Here is a 17907-nt window from a genome sequence, read left to right as displayed (position 1 = left end):
GCTTAGCTTAGAATAAAGACTGGAAGCAGCCCACTGCTCTGTCTACAACCACATATTACCATCTTTATATTTCTGTTAGTGTGCAGATTAAAGAAACAAGACACAACATGTTATTTAATTAACTTTAGAGATGCTGGTAGGCATATTTGTTATCTTTGGACAGAAACAGGTTATCTGTTACATCCAATTTCCAGTCTTTATGCTAGGCTAACCGCTAGCTATCTGAGCAAAGAGCCATGAGAGTGGTATCAGTCTTCTCAGCTAACTCTCAGCAAGAAAGCAGGTAAGTGTATTTTCCAAAATGTTAAACAATTACTTTTAAATTTAAATTTACCAGGTAAAACCAGTTTGTTTGATGTGGTAATAACTTGTGCTTACATTATACATTTAGGATTTTTATACATTATTTCATAATGGTACGGTTCACCTTGTAAATTCAGCATACACAACTTGTAGTCAATTTTATTTTGTCCTGAAGTACAATTTTGCTGTTAGTGAAGCTGTAAAGATTGCTGTTGTTAATTACCCGCAGTGAACGTATTGACAAGCCAACATGAACAACAATAGAAAGCTCTTGATGTGTATTGTGTTGTATGTGAAAAGAAAATGAGAGCCAAAGAGAAGCGTAAAGCATATACTAAAACAACATTAGCCCAAACTCTGATATTGTATTTTATTGATTTTATTTTCAATTCTGGTCCTAGAATACCACTTCTTTTTATTTTAACCATCGAATCAGGGAGGGATTCTCATCAAGGATATCAAGAGAGTCCAGTGTAGTACATTCATATCCTCAATACAATAAAAACTAGTAAATTTATGTTTCACACGGGCCAGAAATATTGCTGCAGGTGAACTTCGAAGGGAAGCTTAGACTTCAGTGTCTTACTCCGGGACACTTGAGCATGACGGATGTTTGCTGATATGGGTACTTAAACCCAGCTTGTCCAGTTTAGGGACAGCGCCCATACTCAGATTCTATGCTGTGAAGAAGTTGGACTAAACTGAAAAGATTGGAAGTAAAATCTTCAGTGCTAGTATAATCCATAAATTATAAAATCAAAAACAGGTCTGGATTTAGAAATGATAGCTCTGGGGGAGCTGTGTCCTATCTGGGAAGAGCTTCCATTTGGCTTTTTGACCAGTGCTGGCTAGCTGTCAGCCAGCAGGATCTATCTACAAAATATGATAATCCTTCACTAACCAGACTGTTCCAGCAGCTGAACCTCTCTCCCACTCATCTCGAGAGATGTCAGTCCTCTTAATATATTGACTGATGGTCTCCCATGTTTAATAAGTATCAGCTGGGATTATGTTAATTTTGGCCTATACTGCGTGTATCACCTTACATCAAGCATTTGCATAATTACACTGAAATAGTCTTGTTCAATTGGTAATTAAATCTTTACTTTAGCTTAAAGATGTGGGATGTAAATGTGGTTAAGTGGAAAGATGGATGTGTTTCTTCCTGTCATTTACATTACTGCTTGGTAGATTCAGTGGATAGACACTTGGGAGTAGATGGGCAGAAAAGTGGAAAATGAAATGGAAAGATAAAAATGTATGTATATAAACACATAATGCACTCCTGTTGAATCCTGTCAATGCAAACAAGCTATACAATAGATTTTATTTTTTTAAAACCAAACTGACTTAGTGGATGAAATACAGTAACTACGTCTCTTTTAAAAATCTAAATAAGTGTAACTGTGCTTGAGGTAGATTTAGGTGAAACCGTGCATGCTGTTGTGGATCACTAATTACTGATGTGTCCTTTTAGCTGTTCATAGAGTACGAGCGTGGCTCCTTCTCTCTGAAGCTGCTCTCTACAGAGGAAGTCAACGAGGTGGTCGCTCACATAGGAAACTGTCTGCTTAGGATATGTCCCGGTTTACCACCTAGGTGAGTTCCATCTCTATTTATGTGTTTTTTGATGGATTTATTGCGATTTTAAATGTACCAGTTATGTTCACATCAATCCGAAAAAAATGTAGTTAAATTTGCATTACGGAACTTTTGTTTCGCCCTTCTGACAGTGAGAGTAATTACACTGTCGAGTTGAGGTGGTGCTGTGTCTATGGCCTTGCTTCAGCTTTGGCAAACCAACACTCCTTGTTGGCATACAATGCATCACCGGTTTGCTAGAGAGGGAATGTCGCGACAGATACCAGATTTTAAAACTCTGGTATACTGCGAATACAGAGAGATTTGCCTGGCTTTGATAGGCTTAGTCAACATTGCTTGAACTCATTTGGCAAGGGCTTGAATGTAACGTATGTTCATTTATATGTAAAAGTACCGCACTCCAGCTTTAAATTCACCTCATAGTATTTCTATTATCAGTCTCTGTGTGAGTGCATGTGTATATGCATATTTATTTGGAATGTGTATGAATTATTCTCTAAAAGACTGCCGGAGATCTCTGTAAGTCCCTTTGGTTGACTCACAGCCATAGTACATTGTATTTTATATATAAAACAATTTATCTATTGTAATGCGGATGTGAATCTCATCTAATATGTTTTGTTGAGAACAGGAAGCATGAATATAAATGCGGAAATGATCACAGATGTAAAACCATAAACTTGTACGATAATGTCTTGTGAACAGGACAAAGTCTTTGACTCAACAGACAGAGAAGATGTTTGTATCTCTGAGCTGCAGTAGATTTAATGCATCATCAGACTATAATTGTGTGGTTTAAGTTTAGGTAGTTATTAAATTATTGGAGTACGTAATAGTACTCAGCAAGGTCCTGCTTGGGAAATGTCCATTGACAGGTAAGACTGTGAGAAAGTAGCCAGAAGCTGCCTGTTTCAAATCTATTAAATGGCTTCAACATTTGCAAAATGTAAAAATGGGATGACAAAACTGTGCTCTAATCTGTATTTTTTTCCTCAGTAAAGTGATGAAGAAGCTCTGCATGGAGCCTCCAGACAGACTGACCTCTCTGCAGACTCTGTGGGAGAACAACAAACCTGCTGAACCTGGACCCTGTGGTAAGATCTGTGACCTTGCAATAATTACTGTGTGCTTCTTCATGCCATTGCTGTTGTATGATATGTGTGCGGTATAGTCAGTTATACACTGAGTTTACAAAAATTGAAAAGTAGTTTCACATGCTGAATTAAAGTGATTGTCATTTGTGATAAAATTAACTGTAGATTCAAATTATATGCAATTTTGCAAAATCTCCACCCCACAGCTCTTTGGTAAGATGCCAAAATATTCTGTAATGTTTATATTATATATGTTGTGTTCTCTCCCTCTGCCTAGGTGGGTTTTCTCAGATGTACAGATGTGTTTGTGACTGGTTGGGGCTGCCGCACCGGGAAGAGGTGCAATGGGTCAGTATTATTTACATTCTTTTGTGCAGTTGCACAGCATTGACAGATCATGGTTCGACTGTACTGCAGTGCTGTTTACTAGATGACATAAAACTGCATAAACTTCTTTGATAAATAGGATAGCCACAACAGTATATGAATATAGTACCCATGTTTTTACATTTCTCAAAATCTTTTTCATACTCTTGCTCCTTCTTGACACTTTCTCTGCTTTATGTTTCCATCTGCCCTGTGGAATCGTTTAGACTCATCAAGAGCTAGCAGTTGTAATAATTAATATTTTTTGTAACAGACTTGTTTCGTTTCCTTTGTTTCCTTTCCAGGATGTGGACACTATCTATTTGACACAAGACACCAGAGAACTCAACCTGCAGGACTTCAGCCATCTGGAGAACAGGTGAGTGTTTGAATTAACCAAGGTAAAATATAATACAGCAACATGATGTGAATAATTGTGAAAGCAGTTGCACACAGATGAAGCCATGTGGCTGAAAAAGATTGTTGGGATGAGAGGACCACAAAGCTGAAAGATAAGAGAGCTACTGTAGGTGTGACATGATTTATTTTTAATGTAAAAATGTGCTGAAGTCACCATTAACCTAAGGTGGTGTTGAAAGGTGATGGAAAAAAAAAAAAAAAATCTAGTTGCAGCTATGACCTTTTCTTTCCTCCCTGTCTTCTCCTCCTCAGGGATCTGGTGGCTATAATAGCAGTCCTGGAGTTTAACCAGTGGTTCACCAAGCTCTCCACTAAGGACTACAAACTGGTTAGTACACTTTTTCTCTTGTCTGCTCACTAATCATGTCTGTTGAGTTTGTGGAAATTAAAAACACAGTTATTGTTGTCTTGTTATAGCTAGCCATGAAGCAACATGAACTACATGATCCTTAGGAATGTTTGTTGTGTTACACTAATGGTATTTCAGCTTTGGAAAATATGGCAGGGGGTCAGTCAAGTATTTTGATGGGCAAGTATTTTGTCTTGTTTTTCTTATAGTGTATTCTGAGCTCCATGCTTGAGACTTCATGCTGGTCTTTTCTGGCCACCAACTCCTTCCATTTACACTAGAATGATTTATATATGATCAGTTGCCAATTTGTTAGGTTAATCTAGTTTAATGCAGTCTTATTCAGTCGCCCTGCAATAAATCCTCCATTTAAGAAGGTTGTGTTCAGTTTTTGGTGTTGATTCATCTTCATGATTATTTTATATTAGTTTCTAGTATTTTGTCCACTCCATTTACATGTGGGTGGTTTTAATATTACAGAGGCAATAAATAATTATTGTATTGCTTTTATAATTTCCAGGTAGTTCCTCCTGTCTACTTACCAGTTTTGTACATTAGTGTTGGATAAACAGTCTAATAGTCTGCGGCCATAAAACAGCAAAATTATCAAGATTTAATTTAATCTTTTAATTAAGTAGTGAGGAGAATCACTACTTAAGATGAACTGATAGATGTGTCTGTTCCTGTCGGTCTGTTCTATATTCCTTTCACTTTTGTAAAGGTCCTGCTTCTCACTTCCTGACTGCACTACTACTGTACCGATGCAGTGGTTTCTGCACCTGTTACAATATCTTTTTTCCCCTCAATGCAGTAAAAAGAGGGGTGGGAGCTTGGAGGGGGGTGTCTCTCTGTCCTTCCATCTGTCAAATACCATATCACAAGTGAGAGACTGCACCAGTTGATATCGTCAATACATGGGAAATCCCTGGGTAAACAAGATAAAGAGTCATTGTGAGGCTGTACTTGGACGCAGCAGTGTTTTGAGCTAAATGCTAACGTCAGCATGCTAACAAATTTACAATGACAATGCTAACATACTCAGGTTTAGCAGGTAGGCTTCTGTGTTATTGCTCAGGGCTTACCGTGTTCAAAATCTTAGTTTAGTGTGTTAGCATGTTAACATTTGCTTATTAGCACTAAACACAAAGTACCGCTGAGGTCGATGGGAATGTCATCGAATGTAGTTTTGCTGGCTTTTCTTTTTAAAGTACCGGACAAATAAAATTAATTGAGCTTTGTCCAAACCGGTGGGCTGGGATAGACTGACAGAACGGGCAGAACAGGTTGACATTGTCTTTCTTAGAGCTACGCCAACACCGGTGTAGTTCAGATGAAACTTGTTACAAGTTGATCGAAAGGCTTTTTAAGGGTGGTTGAGAATTTCACTGTTATCTGTTATAACTTGTTATTTCTGTCTCTTCCGAAATCATACGTTTACAACATATCCCCGCTCTGCCTGCATTTACTGTATTGCATGTCTCTCACTCACCTTTGCCTAACTATGCTTAAACTGTATCTGCTGGTACAGAATTTACCCCCTTTGTTTCCTCAATCATCCCCGCCTGTCTGCTGACTGAGGATCAGTCCAATGTTCTCGTGTGATAAGACTCTTAATCCTAACGAGACAATGGGGCTCAATGTCTCAGGCTGTTGCCCCCCTGCAGCACTCCATTACTAACTCTCCGTCTCAAGGCTTTCGCTCGGTCTAACCAATTACCACACGCAGCTTCCACAGTCCAAACAATTATCTCACGCCTCCGTCACAGACAATTCCTTTTGTATTGAATTTTAAAATCCTGTCCGTCACCACGCCATGTGCATATTTAGGCTCAAATACTCAAACGGGCACATGTGCACCTTGTGTCTAACGTGTGTCCTTTCTATCCCCGATTAGCATGTATTATAATGGATGCTAAGGCTTCTGTGTTAGGAAGTTTCAGCACATGTTTATTCAAATGTTTTGTAGTTTTGTTACTGGAGTCGGTTTTCTTCTTCTTGTTTTGGACAGTCGTTCTGTTCTGTTTATTGTGAAACAATGGAAAATTTGTTTATTGCAACAGAAACTTCTTTGGGTGTTAACATGGCAACGTTAGTCTTATTTCCCCCCTTTTTTGTCTCTGTGCATGTTTATACAGTGATAATGGAGAGACAAGGGGAGCAAGGATGTGCTCTGGTGCGTGATTTTGAATTGTTCTTGATCCTGTGCCAGTGGAAACAATAACAAGTTAGAAAGAAGAATAGGATGGGAACAGAGAGTGAAAGGGACAAAGTGATGGCAGCAAACAGAGCAGTGAGACAAAAACATAAAGGCCAGTGAAGAGGTCATTGGACAGAGTGTGAGGGAGAGATGCCAGACGAATAAGGAAATGAGTCAGAAGGTATCAGGAAAGAGATCAGATTTAAAGAATGAAGCCAGAGTGAGAGGGACTTGACATTTCCAGCATGAGAAACGAGTCTTTACTGTCTAGAAGTATGCCAATTTATGTTCCTGCCAAATCTACTGACATGCAAACGTTCAACTCAAGGGCAACACTTACCCATTAGCCTGAACTTTTGTGTACACAGTTACATTGGGAGTATCTAAAACGAAATGTCTGGATTGTAAAGCGGAAAGAAAAAGAGAAGAAAAAGTGAGTGAAAGGGAAATTCACACGCCTCAGGCTTAAATTACAGCCTAACCATCTCTATCAAACAGATTAGGAATCTCTCAGTGCAGTGGACTAGATAATATAACACTAACAAACACTCTTTCATACACACACACACACACACACACACACACACACACACACACACACACAGCCGGCTATCACAGTGAGGGTTTATGCTGCTCATCCTCAGTTCAATCAGGCTGTTTGTCTTGTGGTCTAATCAAGATGCTGAGCCAAAAATGACAAAGGAGAAGAAGAGGAGAGAGCAGCATCGATAAAAGGACTTCCCTTCTGATTGTCTTATGATTGCACGGTGTGAGTGTGTGTGAGAAAGTGTTTGATATTTCAGCAGGACGTCCATCAGGACAGCACAGCATGACGAGGCTCTTATTTAATGAATGGTAAATGGTGCAGCGCACATGCTGACAGTGTCGCTGTGCTGTCCCCAAGAGTTTTATTGTGACTCTTTTGGAAAATACAGGCTTCTTTGTGTGCGCTCTCTCTTTACTGTGCAATGACCGTCTCCTCTCTCTCCTCTTTTTCTCTATTTCATCCCTCACTACCCATATATCTCCCTTTTCTGTAGTGTGTCATCTCTCGCTGCCCTCTATCGTTCTTATTCCTCTTCTGTAATACTCACAGATTCACAGAGTAAACATGTGAACAACAGTGCCTTTCTTCTATCTCGCCCTCTCGTTGTCTCTTTCTCTCTCCACGATCCCTCTCTCCTTTTCTCCCCTCTTTCTCTCCCCGTCACTGTAGATAACAGTGTGGGACAATGTCGCCAGTGTTTTGGCCACACTGAGGCTGCTGGCTGAGAGAAGTAGGAATGTCAATTTCCAAGAATAACAACAAAACAATGGTCCAGTAAAGTTTTGGTATTATGATGGAAAATGTTTGTGTTATGAATCAGCGCAGATAATTGGTGTAGCATTACTGAGAATTACTGTAGTAAGGCAAACAGGATGTGTGTTTGTCTCCATATTTGAGCATGACGCAGCACACAGTGAAGTGGGTCAGTGAACATCTAGGTAGGGCATGGACGTCCAACTGTTTGAATTTTTTATTTCGTCTAAATATGAGTGCTTTTGCTCCCCTGACTCTGTCTCCTGTGGTGTTGAGTCCACAGAAGCGAGACAGTTCTCCCTCTAAAGTGTCTTAAGTCTGCTGTCCCCTGTCTATCCTTGTTACGCATAAATGGACTTTGAGAGAAAGAGACAGAATTCACTTGTAAGCTGTTTGTTTTTTATGTTCTTCAGTGCAGCTTTAATTAGCATAAACAAACAGTTTTTCTGGAGTAGTTTCACTGCATTTTGCACAAGAGCACTTAGTGGAATAATTTGTCCCAAAAGTAAATTTCTGTGTTATTCCTTTGACCTTGAATGGTTCAATCCAAGCTGAACTGTTCTTGATAAAAGTGTGTTTTAAACCTCAGAGCTGGTTCAGTTAATTAGTATATTTTTATGCTTTTGATTAACGGATCAGTGAGCTAAGATCTACTGCACTGCTGTGAATGTGAGACTCTCCTATCATCCTTACTATTTACTGTTTTTAGAGCACTAACAAAAACTATAGTACATGTTTTTCTGTCTTGTTTAAATTGTACTACCTGCAAAATTATGAATTATAAAAAAAGATTTTACTGACACCTATGTTGTGTACATGTATGCATGTGTGTCTTTAGTCTGCAGATGTTTGCGAGCAGATCCTTCGTGTTGTGTCCCGCTCCAGTCGACTGGAGGAGTTGGTTCTGGACAACGCAGGACTCAAAACGTGAGATTATTAAATTTGTGGTGTCAAGGTCAATAAACTGGTAATAAAGACTACTACTGAGCTTGTGAAAATGGTTATATAATGTTTTCTGTGGGTCTGAAAGTGCTTTGTCAAGTGTTATGACTCAACTTGTAGGAGACCACATTTTTAGCAGAAACCTATGTTACAAACTTGGGGTGGGCTTTGAAAGTTTCCCAAACATGAAGGGTCTAATAAAAGACACTGCTTTGCATTATGGGAAGTGTAGGATCCAAGCTTTTTAGAGCTTGACCCATACTAGCAACTAAAAGTCACTTAATGAAAATGTAATCACAAGATTTTTAAACGTCACACTATACTTTAGATTTTTGATTTAATGTGATTAAATTTTATATTACTGAACCAATTTTTATGTTCATTTTAATAACAAACTAATAATTTAATGAGTATCAAAGCAAGGCTATGGATTTTTTTGTCATTCAGTTCAGTACTTACATGCTGACTGTTGGGAAGACTTTTCTCTTGCAGACTACACTTGTAGCTTCCTTTACTACATTGGAAAGAAATTCAGCTGTTTGCTAGATTGATAAAGCAGATTTCAAGTCTTTATTTGCAGATAAATTGGTATTTGTTTGTAACAGCTGATAAATGACACAGAAGAGGGATCCAGTCAAGTGTTATGAGTGTTGTCATTGCATAGTTTGTCCACCAGAGGGAACTCTGCAACTCCCCTGTTAGCAGCACCTGTTCAGAACAAATCCATGTTAAAGTACTATTTACAACAATTAAAAAATAAATAAAATTGAAACTGCATTATGTCATGTTATCTTGGTGAGGTTTCATAACTACATATAACAAATGTTAGGGATTGTTTATGTAATGTGTTTCTGAAAAGAAGAAAGACAAAAAGAATATCAGCTGATATATCTGAATATCGGATTTTAAAATCCTCAAATATCAATATCAGTATTGGTCTTTCAAATCTAATACCGGTCGGGCTCTAGTTACTAATAACATTTATGCTGGCTTTGTTCAACCGTCCCAGTAAACCATGACAGTGAGCCAGCATCTACAATACTAGGACCCTTAAACTGAAGCAGCTAAATGAAATTCAGCTGTATTCATTTTATCTTCTCCTACTGTGGCATGTCAACATGACTTCTGTGAAGGCGGCCTATTCACTTCTGCTCTGCTTTTCTGCAGTGGCAACAAAAGGATTTTTATGTTGCCAAAGCCTTTTGTTGCACACGTACAGTACATTGGTCATTCACATAATGGATACACTCTTTTTATACTCTACAGGGATTTTGCCCAAAAGCTAGCTGCTGCCCTGGCCCACAACCCCAGCTCCGGACTCACCACCATTAATCTTGCCAACAACCCACTGGAGGACAGAGGTACTATATGTGCTTTAATCGATTCTAATGTACTCATCTCTGGTCTGTTATGTTCTCTACTGTACTTTATTTCTCAGTGTGAAAGGTAACTGCCTTTAAATCTGCAACATCCATTCATTGCATTGTAAACTATACTATGTATGTATGTATGTATGTATGTATGTTAGTATGTATGTATGTATACCACAGCCTGTCACCGGTATAGTATGATAGTTTAGGACATGTTACTGTACAGTGAGTGCAACGAGTTTAATATTTCATTGTCTCTATCCTAAGGCATCTCAGTCTATCCAGGACACATGAATTAAAAATACATTCTACCAAATATTCAGGCAGTTGCATGTAAACATACACCAGATTTCTGGAGCCCCAACATTCACCACAAGGGTCTGTTGAATATGTTACATCTTAGCTCTGTGTATGTCAGCATGTATGCCTCTATAGACATTTACACATTTGTAGTTTTTTTGTTTGTTCACTAGTGACTGTGATTAATTACTTAGATTTTGAATAGGAAAGGGCGATAAAGCTCATTATCCAAAACTGACAATCATTTCAGCCACATACTTGTTCCCTTTGAGAATTGCTTGTATAATTGTCTGTTTTAAGCAGGGTTTGTCATAGCTGTGAAGTGTTCCAGAAATCTTTACTTATAGAACCCGATCGATATGGGATTTTTAAGTCTGATTTCGATATCTGAGGATTTTAGAATCCGGTAGCCCATATATCGGCCAATATTCTATTTTCCCCTTAATTTAAGAAATGCATGACATAAACAAAGATTATCTCTAAAATTTTGTTATGTTGCAGTTTAAAAAGAACCACTAATAAACATTAAAGTAAATAGTGTATTGTAGTGTAACAAAAACTATAAACAATACCTATATTCTGCTGCTACTAATAATAATAATACTATATATTTTATCTCATTGCTATAATAATAATAATAATGATGATGATAAAGAGGGTTCTCCAACATGGGCAAAAAATGATGTATATATTTTCTGTCATGCAATAATTTTTACCTTACATACAGTATAATCTGCCACAATGACTACTTTCTACTATGTAGCATTTTCTAGTTTTCATTTCTCTAGTTTATCCCTTTACCAGCACTCTGGTAATTCTTTCCAAAGCTATGAGAAACCATTTCCTAACCACCACCTGGCTCTAAAACATGTCATCTATGATACAGTGACACAGAGAAAAACTCTAATTGAATTAATCTAATACTACATGACTGTCTACAAGGAGGACCTGCAACTTTGAGATTTCACACTAACTTGTCACATTTGAAAGAAGAGGTAACGATTGAGAACTTTGTTAGGCAGGAAGCCGTGTTAGATTCTGGTACAGCTCACATTTATTCACACATCCCTTCTGGTTTAATCATTTCTGACACTCCCAACTGTAACTAAAGACATGCAGCTCACAGATATATTTAGAATATGTTAAACAATATAGTTTAACTGCTCATTAACAAGGTTGGCGATCCTCTACTGATAAACATGGCATTGGCTTTGTGGCTAATTTAGCAACGGGCAGCGTTAGCTGCTGTAAGTTATGTTAAATCATATTTAGAAGTAATAAACTAGGGAGAAATGAGAGGACTGTTCACTAGAAGTGCCGCACCGTTTCAGAAATAAATCTACAATCACATATGTCAGCGTAACGTTAGCCTCCACCACTCACCTACTGTAACATTAAACATCCTACTGTGATCCGGGAGAGTGCAGTGAAAAACGGTAGGGTTAGCAAGTCTGGTATGAATGTTTTCAGGAGAGGAGAAGTGATAAGGGCTGTTTTTACTATTTATTTAAGTCATGTAACTGACGTGAAAAATGAACAACTCACCCTGAACACTGAGTATGAGTACTTGGACTACTCACCATAGCTGTGGTAGACACATAGGGTAGACTCTGGTCAGCTGATGTTTTGTTCTGTGGTGCTGCAGTGTTTTGAGCAGAGGAGCTGCAGCTCGCCGTCTGGTGGGCAAACTATGCAACACTCATGATCTGAAGGAATGATCCGGCTCTCAGTCTCTTTTTTTAATAAATATATAAATAAATCGGCTGTTATAAACGCCGATGCAGATATATATCTGCAAGTAGCCGATAATATCTGCAAAACGATAAATCGGTCAGGCTCTACTGATATAGGCAACCACTTTTTAAAAGTTAGTTTTAATACAACATAAACTTTCAGCTTAATGGTTCAACACTGTTGAACCATTAAGCAGATAACTACACCTTGTTAATGTTTGAATAAAGGTGCAGAGTCATTTGTATGTAAAATATAAGTCCTTATAGTGATTTCCTGTATGTTTCCTCCCTCTTGCTGCAGGTATCTCCTCCCTGGGTGCTCAGTTTGCCAAACTTCGTATGGGTCTCAAGCATTTAAACTTCTCCAAAACCTCACTATCACCCAAAGGTGTGTGCTGTCTACCCTTGTCTTATTTATACAGTTCCTAAAACAGGTGTATGATGAATGAAAACATTTGCAGTTTTGAAATGGAGTCAGCTGAAATGATTAAAATATAAAATAATAATGTAAATATTGTGTTGGCATCCGCTAGCTTTCCTGTTTTAGTTTTTTAATTTACATGCTCCCCTGTGGTCACATTGAATTCACATCTTCCACTAATCACACCTACTGCTGGGATGCTAATGACACTTAATTATTGCACTATTAACACTGTGAGTGAGAGAGGGAGAGAAGGAAACAATGTATTCGTAATGTGTGACTGTGCAAAGACAATCTGTAAACAGATGCATGTTTTCATTTGCATAAATGCTGCTTACAAGACTGCTTTCCTTCAGTCAGTAGAGCCATGACCTCTTGGCATGATGGAACAATCCTTCTGCAGTAATGAAATGCTATGACTGGGCTTATTGTGCAGAAGCTTTTCTGCAAAACACTGCAAGGGATTTGAAGATGTTCTGATCATAATTTCTGGATTGTGGCCACTGTCAGCAATCACTTGCAGATAAAAAGTCTTTTTGGTTCTCACACAAAGTAAACGCTCCAGCACTAGATACTGTCTTCAGGGACCCACTGTAAACATGCTCTGCTCTTAGGCAATCAATAAAGAGCTATCATATTTCACAGAGTAGGGTTAGGGTTAGCTTCTTAAACTGAGCCCTGCTTGTCTAGCTAGAAGCCCAATCCTTATTCCAAACCTCAAAAGCCCCCAATGCTTGGAGCAAAAGTAGAGGTTTGAGGGGGGAAAATGTAAGCACTGATTTTGTTTGATGGAGCTTTATAATATAACAGATCAATCATTTGATCACCTATGGATCATCTATTGAAACAGTCTTGAATATTAGAAATGTTCTCTTGCTTAATCATCTGTATTATTTCTGTTTATTCTTCTTTTTTCATATCTCCTCATCTCTGTAAGATCACTCACTATGCAATATCACTCAGTTTACTGGCAGACAGAGTCAGGACTCTATGAAAGTGCTAGTTCAGTGTGTCAGACATGTGATAGACATGACACGGGTCAGCGGGTGTATCCACAGTATGTCAATATCATGCACACATTGTGCAGTAGAAATCCATGCATGAGAAGGCATGGGTGCACACACATTGTCTCTAAAATACATCTTAATCATTAGAACGATTGCAGCACTTCATGAGGTTGTTAAGAGCTTGATATTTGATCATTATTAATTAGAGTCTTTAGAGGAGAATGTCTCAACCTCAGTGTAGGGCGACACTGACAAAGGCATAGCATTACATTTGCACGACCATGAGAAAGCATGCTCTTTTTTTCTTTCCATGCATTTACTCTACATTCTGATCCTGTTCTTTCCTGTCTTCACCCACTTTTCATTTCCCCTGCTATTTCCTTCAATATGCTGTCAAAACATCAAGTGGAGATTTGAGGATTGTGATAATGCTGACACTGCATGTGTGTGTGCGCGTGTGCGTGTTTTAGGGGTGAACAGCCTTTGCCAGTCACTGAGTGCCAACCCGTCCATCCCCAGCAGCCTGGTCCATCTGGACCTCTCAGGGAATGTCCTCCGAGGAGACGACATGCAGGTACAAACACAGTAACACACACACAGTTTCTAATCCATCTTAGCCAGTATCAATAACACTTAATTGATTGAAACAGTTTAGTGCTGCAGTTGTGTGGAGGCTTTGTCAGGCCATTATAAATCAGCTGGCATGTCACTCTGTCGGAGGGCATCGACTCGTAACAGACACATGCACACCCATCACAGTGATACACTGTATTTGTAGCTGGACAGCAAATCATGAATGCATACAGACACAGAAGTTAGTATCATCTGTTGTTCTGTAGTAGAAGAAGAAGAAGATGGAAGATATACTTTATTAATCCCGCTAGGGAAAATTCAATGTTTTCACTGATATTATTGTTAGTATTTACACACAGGTCCAAAACACACACACATGCACAACCAGGACCCATAGCAACACACGGAGAGATGCCACTCAGTGCGGCGACCCGAGCAGTTAGGGGTTCAGGGGCTTGCTCAAGGCCTCCTTCGGCAGTGCCCAGGAGGTGAACCGTCACCTCTCCAGCTGCCAGTCCACACTCCGCAACTCTGGTCGAACCAGCGGCACTCCGGTTCCCAGCCTAATCCTTACGGACTGAGCTACTGCCGCCCCATGACAGAAAGTCAGAGAGTAGTTTGACATTGGGAGAAATACACTTATTCCCTTTATTGCAAAGAGAAGATTTATATAAGGTCAGGTATGTTGTATATGAATGATGGGAGGTTTGATGTGGGAAATCAGAAATGATGGAAAATGATGAGTGAGAGCAGGAAAGGGATAGTAGAGACGAGAAAACATTTAAGAAAAGACTATTAAAGTTCACAAAAGATACATACAGTAAGCAGGAGTCAAAATCACATTGTCAGTCATCATAAGCCCTCTGCTATATCCTCCAAGAGCAGTCACATCCCTAATGTGTGTTATGTTTTGCTTTATATTTAGCATTTCTACCACTTCCTGGGTCAACCCAACAGCCTGGGAACCCTTGACCTCTCCAACACTGACTGCTCATTGGACCTGGTGAGTCAGGAAGCACACAATATACATACAATATCCTGCCTTGTGCTCAATGTAAAAAAAGTAGCTAAATTGAAAGATAATTGGGTAAAGAGATATATGATACGGCAGGAGTTTTTAAAGTCTGAATCTGTGGACCTCCCCTCAGACAAAACTTGGAAATATCTTTTCACTTCCATTCAGCGAGCCTCCCCTGAAATAGTTTAAAGCCCCCCTGGGTAGCTTATTGAAAACCTCTGTGATAATGGATCAAGCATTTTTAACACAACAAGCCCTAAATAATCAGATAATTACTTTTAAACAAACAACATGTAGTTGGAGTTGTACCTCATTATACTTCATTGTAAGATTAAGAGCTAGCCATTAATATCTGTGTTGTAGGGAATGTAATCCAATTTTACACACCCACTCAATCTGTGTGCTGTCCGTTGCTTGCAAAGTAGCCTGAATACTGTATGTGATGTATTGATGTGGGTCTGAGAGCCAAATACAGCTTATTGATTAGTCTGAGATGTAGCCAGCTGTCAACCTGTCACTGAAGATATTGATTAACTCCTAAATCATGCTCTGTCTCTCTCATGTACAGTCAGAAATAAATACATTTTCTCACTGCTTCTAAACACACAATACAGACACAAAGCTTTCAGTGTTTTGTGCTTTAAACTCATTGATTATTAAACAACTTTTCCAAATAAAGTTTCAAAACCTTACAAAATCAAACAATACCTGACAGTTATATAGCTCAGATGTGATATGTTCTGTGCATTTTCCAGGTTTGCTCGGCGCTGCTGCGAGGCTCGGTCCAACACCTCTCTGTTCTTAACTTATCAAAGAGTGTCTTCCCTCACAGGTAAGAACCTATATGGGTTGCACTAACAGTTACCTAACAAGAAGGAAAGGAAATTTATTTGTTGGGAAATCTTGCAAATGAACTTTTAAGGTACAAGGTAAATTACCTTTGGAAAACAGCTCATGCTACAGTTGGGGACAGACATTTGCATCATAGAGGATTAACAATTATAACAAAATAGTCAGAAATAATTTAAAAAGCAGTGTAACATAAGAATTGCATACAAAATCATGGCTGGAATTATGATTGTCTTATTTAAAGTAGAAATACATTTAGAATTTAGAAATGTATCATTCACCTTAAATGAACAAACTACTCATACCTGCAAAATTCTTTATTTTCATTTTCATGAATGAAAAGTAAATCTTGTACTTAAGTTTGCTCAAAAATATGTTAATCACACAGAAGTTGTTGTCTTTGAACCTCAACAGTTTAATCAGAACCAGCCATCTTTTTATGTCCCTGGTCAGCCCATCAGCCTGGTATAAGTCCTCATTATATGAGGGCTATCTTTTGATGTTTTTTCAACATGTCAACAATACATTTTGTTGTTTCCTATCATGAAACAAATGCCATGGCATGTTTTAAAAAGCTTAAAACAAAACGTGTTTCTCAAATGTATGTATGTTTTGCAGTTGTAGATCAGTCTGTACCAAGCCTGAAAAGTTTGAAAATCACACTTGAGAGGAAGTACATAGTTATCCTCCACTGCCACGTGTGTCTTTTTGTAAAATATTGAATAGCATCCCAAACCTGCTTTAATATGATGGTCATCCATCATGTGCTTACTAGAAAATGGGCTTTAGTCCATAACCCCACTCAGGCTTGTTTGTAAGTCCTTCTCATCTTGAAGTAGTACTGTCTACATCAAAGTTTCTTTATGACCTGAAATGACAGACTTGTTACTGTAGTTTCTTTTTAGGCAAATTCCTATCTGTATGTTGGTGTGTGACACCTGCTGGTAACAAAGTGCCACTACAGACAGAGTAAAGTACAGGATGACACAAGTGTACGCACACTTTTGTAAATGTGCACAATTCCAGTATGTTTACATTTGAGTGTGTGTGTGTGTGCAGATTTTGTGTGACAGATGGGTGGTGAGTGGGGAGTTTTCTTCCCATTAAGAGCACTAAAAGCTTAATGTTGGCTTGAATCTCTGGGCAGCTGAAGGAAGTACAGAATTGAGCCTTACATGGTGTTGGATCAAAAGACCTTTTAAAAATTGTCTAAAAAGTTGGTGACATTATTATATTTCCTCCTCTTTTTTAGGAAAGGCAAAGAGGTGCCTCCATCATTTAAGCACTTCTTCAGCAGTGCCATGTCTCTCAGCTCCATCAACGTGTCAGGAACCAAACTGCCACCAGAGGCCCTCAAGTGAGACAAAGATTCATTCACATTTAATGTTTCTGAGGAACGGCTCCCTCTGTCCCCCATTCTCTGTGACTGTTTTTGTACCTCATTGTCTTTTTCTACCCATATCCTAATTTAAAGCAGCAAGAATAAACTAGTCTTGTCAGTCTATGTCACAGTGAAGAGCTGCTGCAGTGTCTGTAAACAACTATGTCTCCTCGTTCTGTCCAGTTAAATATGGTGTGCCTCAGCGGTCGGTCTTAGGACCCATTTTGTTTTCCTTGTATCTGCTTCCCCTTGGACATATTATCCATAAACATGGCGTTTCTTTTCATATTTATGCTGATGACACACAAATATACTTGCCCGTCAGATCCACAGACCCTGGAATGCTGAGTTCACTTAACAACTGCCTTTGTGAAGTTAAAAAATGGATGTCAAATAATTTCCTCCAGCTGAACTCAGAGAAAACAGAAATCCTGGTCATCGGGTCCCAGCAGATGGCAAATCAAATACTGCCATCTGCTGGTTCCCTAGTAAATCACATTAAGCCTGTGGCAAAGAACCTTGGTGTTTGGTTTGATAGTAATTTAAATTTTGAGCAGCACACCACAAAGCTTGTTCAATCATGTTTTTATCAACTTAGAAATATAGCAAAAATTCGATCTATGTTAACTTTTAAGGACACCGAGACCATTTTACACGCCTTCATCTCATCACGCCTGGATTA

At 38.7% G+C, this 17907-nt stretch overlaps 1 protein-coding gene across 2 annotated transcripts in view; it reads left to right on the top strand.

Moving 5' to 3' along the window:
- The window catches only part of LOC123969059 (F-actin-uncapping protein LRRC16A-like), a 75176-nt gene that overhangs the window by 29646 nt on the left and 27623 nt on the right, over positions 1–17907 (top strand). For both annotated transcript variants that reach the window (XM_046046170.1, XM_046046169.1), the window contains exons 5-16: positions 1781–1902; positions 2902–2999; positions 3277–3347; positions 3671–3744; positions 4038–4113; positions 8470–8558; positions 9840–9934; positions 12278–12364; positions 13875–13978; positions 14903–14980; positions 15751–15827; positions 17097–17201. In XM_046046170.1, the coding sequence (XP_045902126.1) occupies positions 1781–1902; positions 2902–2999; positions 3277–3347; positions 3671–3744; positions 4038–4113; positions 8470–8558; positions 9840–9934; positions 12278–12364; positions 13875–13978; positions 14903–14980; positions 15751–15827; positions 17097–17201 (1076 nt within the window). The remainder of the gene's footprint in view (positions 1–1780; positions 1903–2901; positions 3000–3276; positions 3348–3670; positions 3745–4037; positions 4114–8469; positions 8559–9839; positions 9935–12277; positions 12365–13874; positions 13979–14902; positions 14981–15750; positions 15828–17096; positions 17202–17907) is intronic.

The sequence above is a fragment of the Micropterus dolomieu genome, linkage group LG03, assembly GCF_021292245.1.
Source record: "Micropterus dolomieu isolate WLL.071019.BEF.003 ecotype Adirondacks linkage group LG03, ASM2129224v1, whole genome shotgun sequence".
Lineage (NCBI taxonomy): Eukaryota > Metazoa > Chordata > Actinopteri > Centrarchiformes > Centrarchidae > Micropterus > Micropterus dolomieu.
The sequence above is the reverse complement of the archived record's forward strand: the minus strand, read 5'-3'. Positions and strand labels throughout refer to the sequence as shown.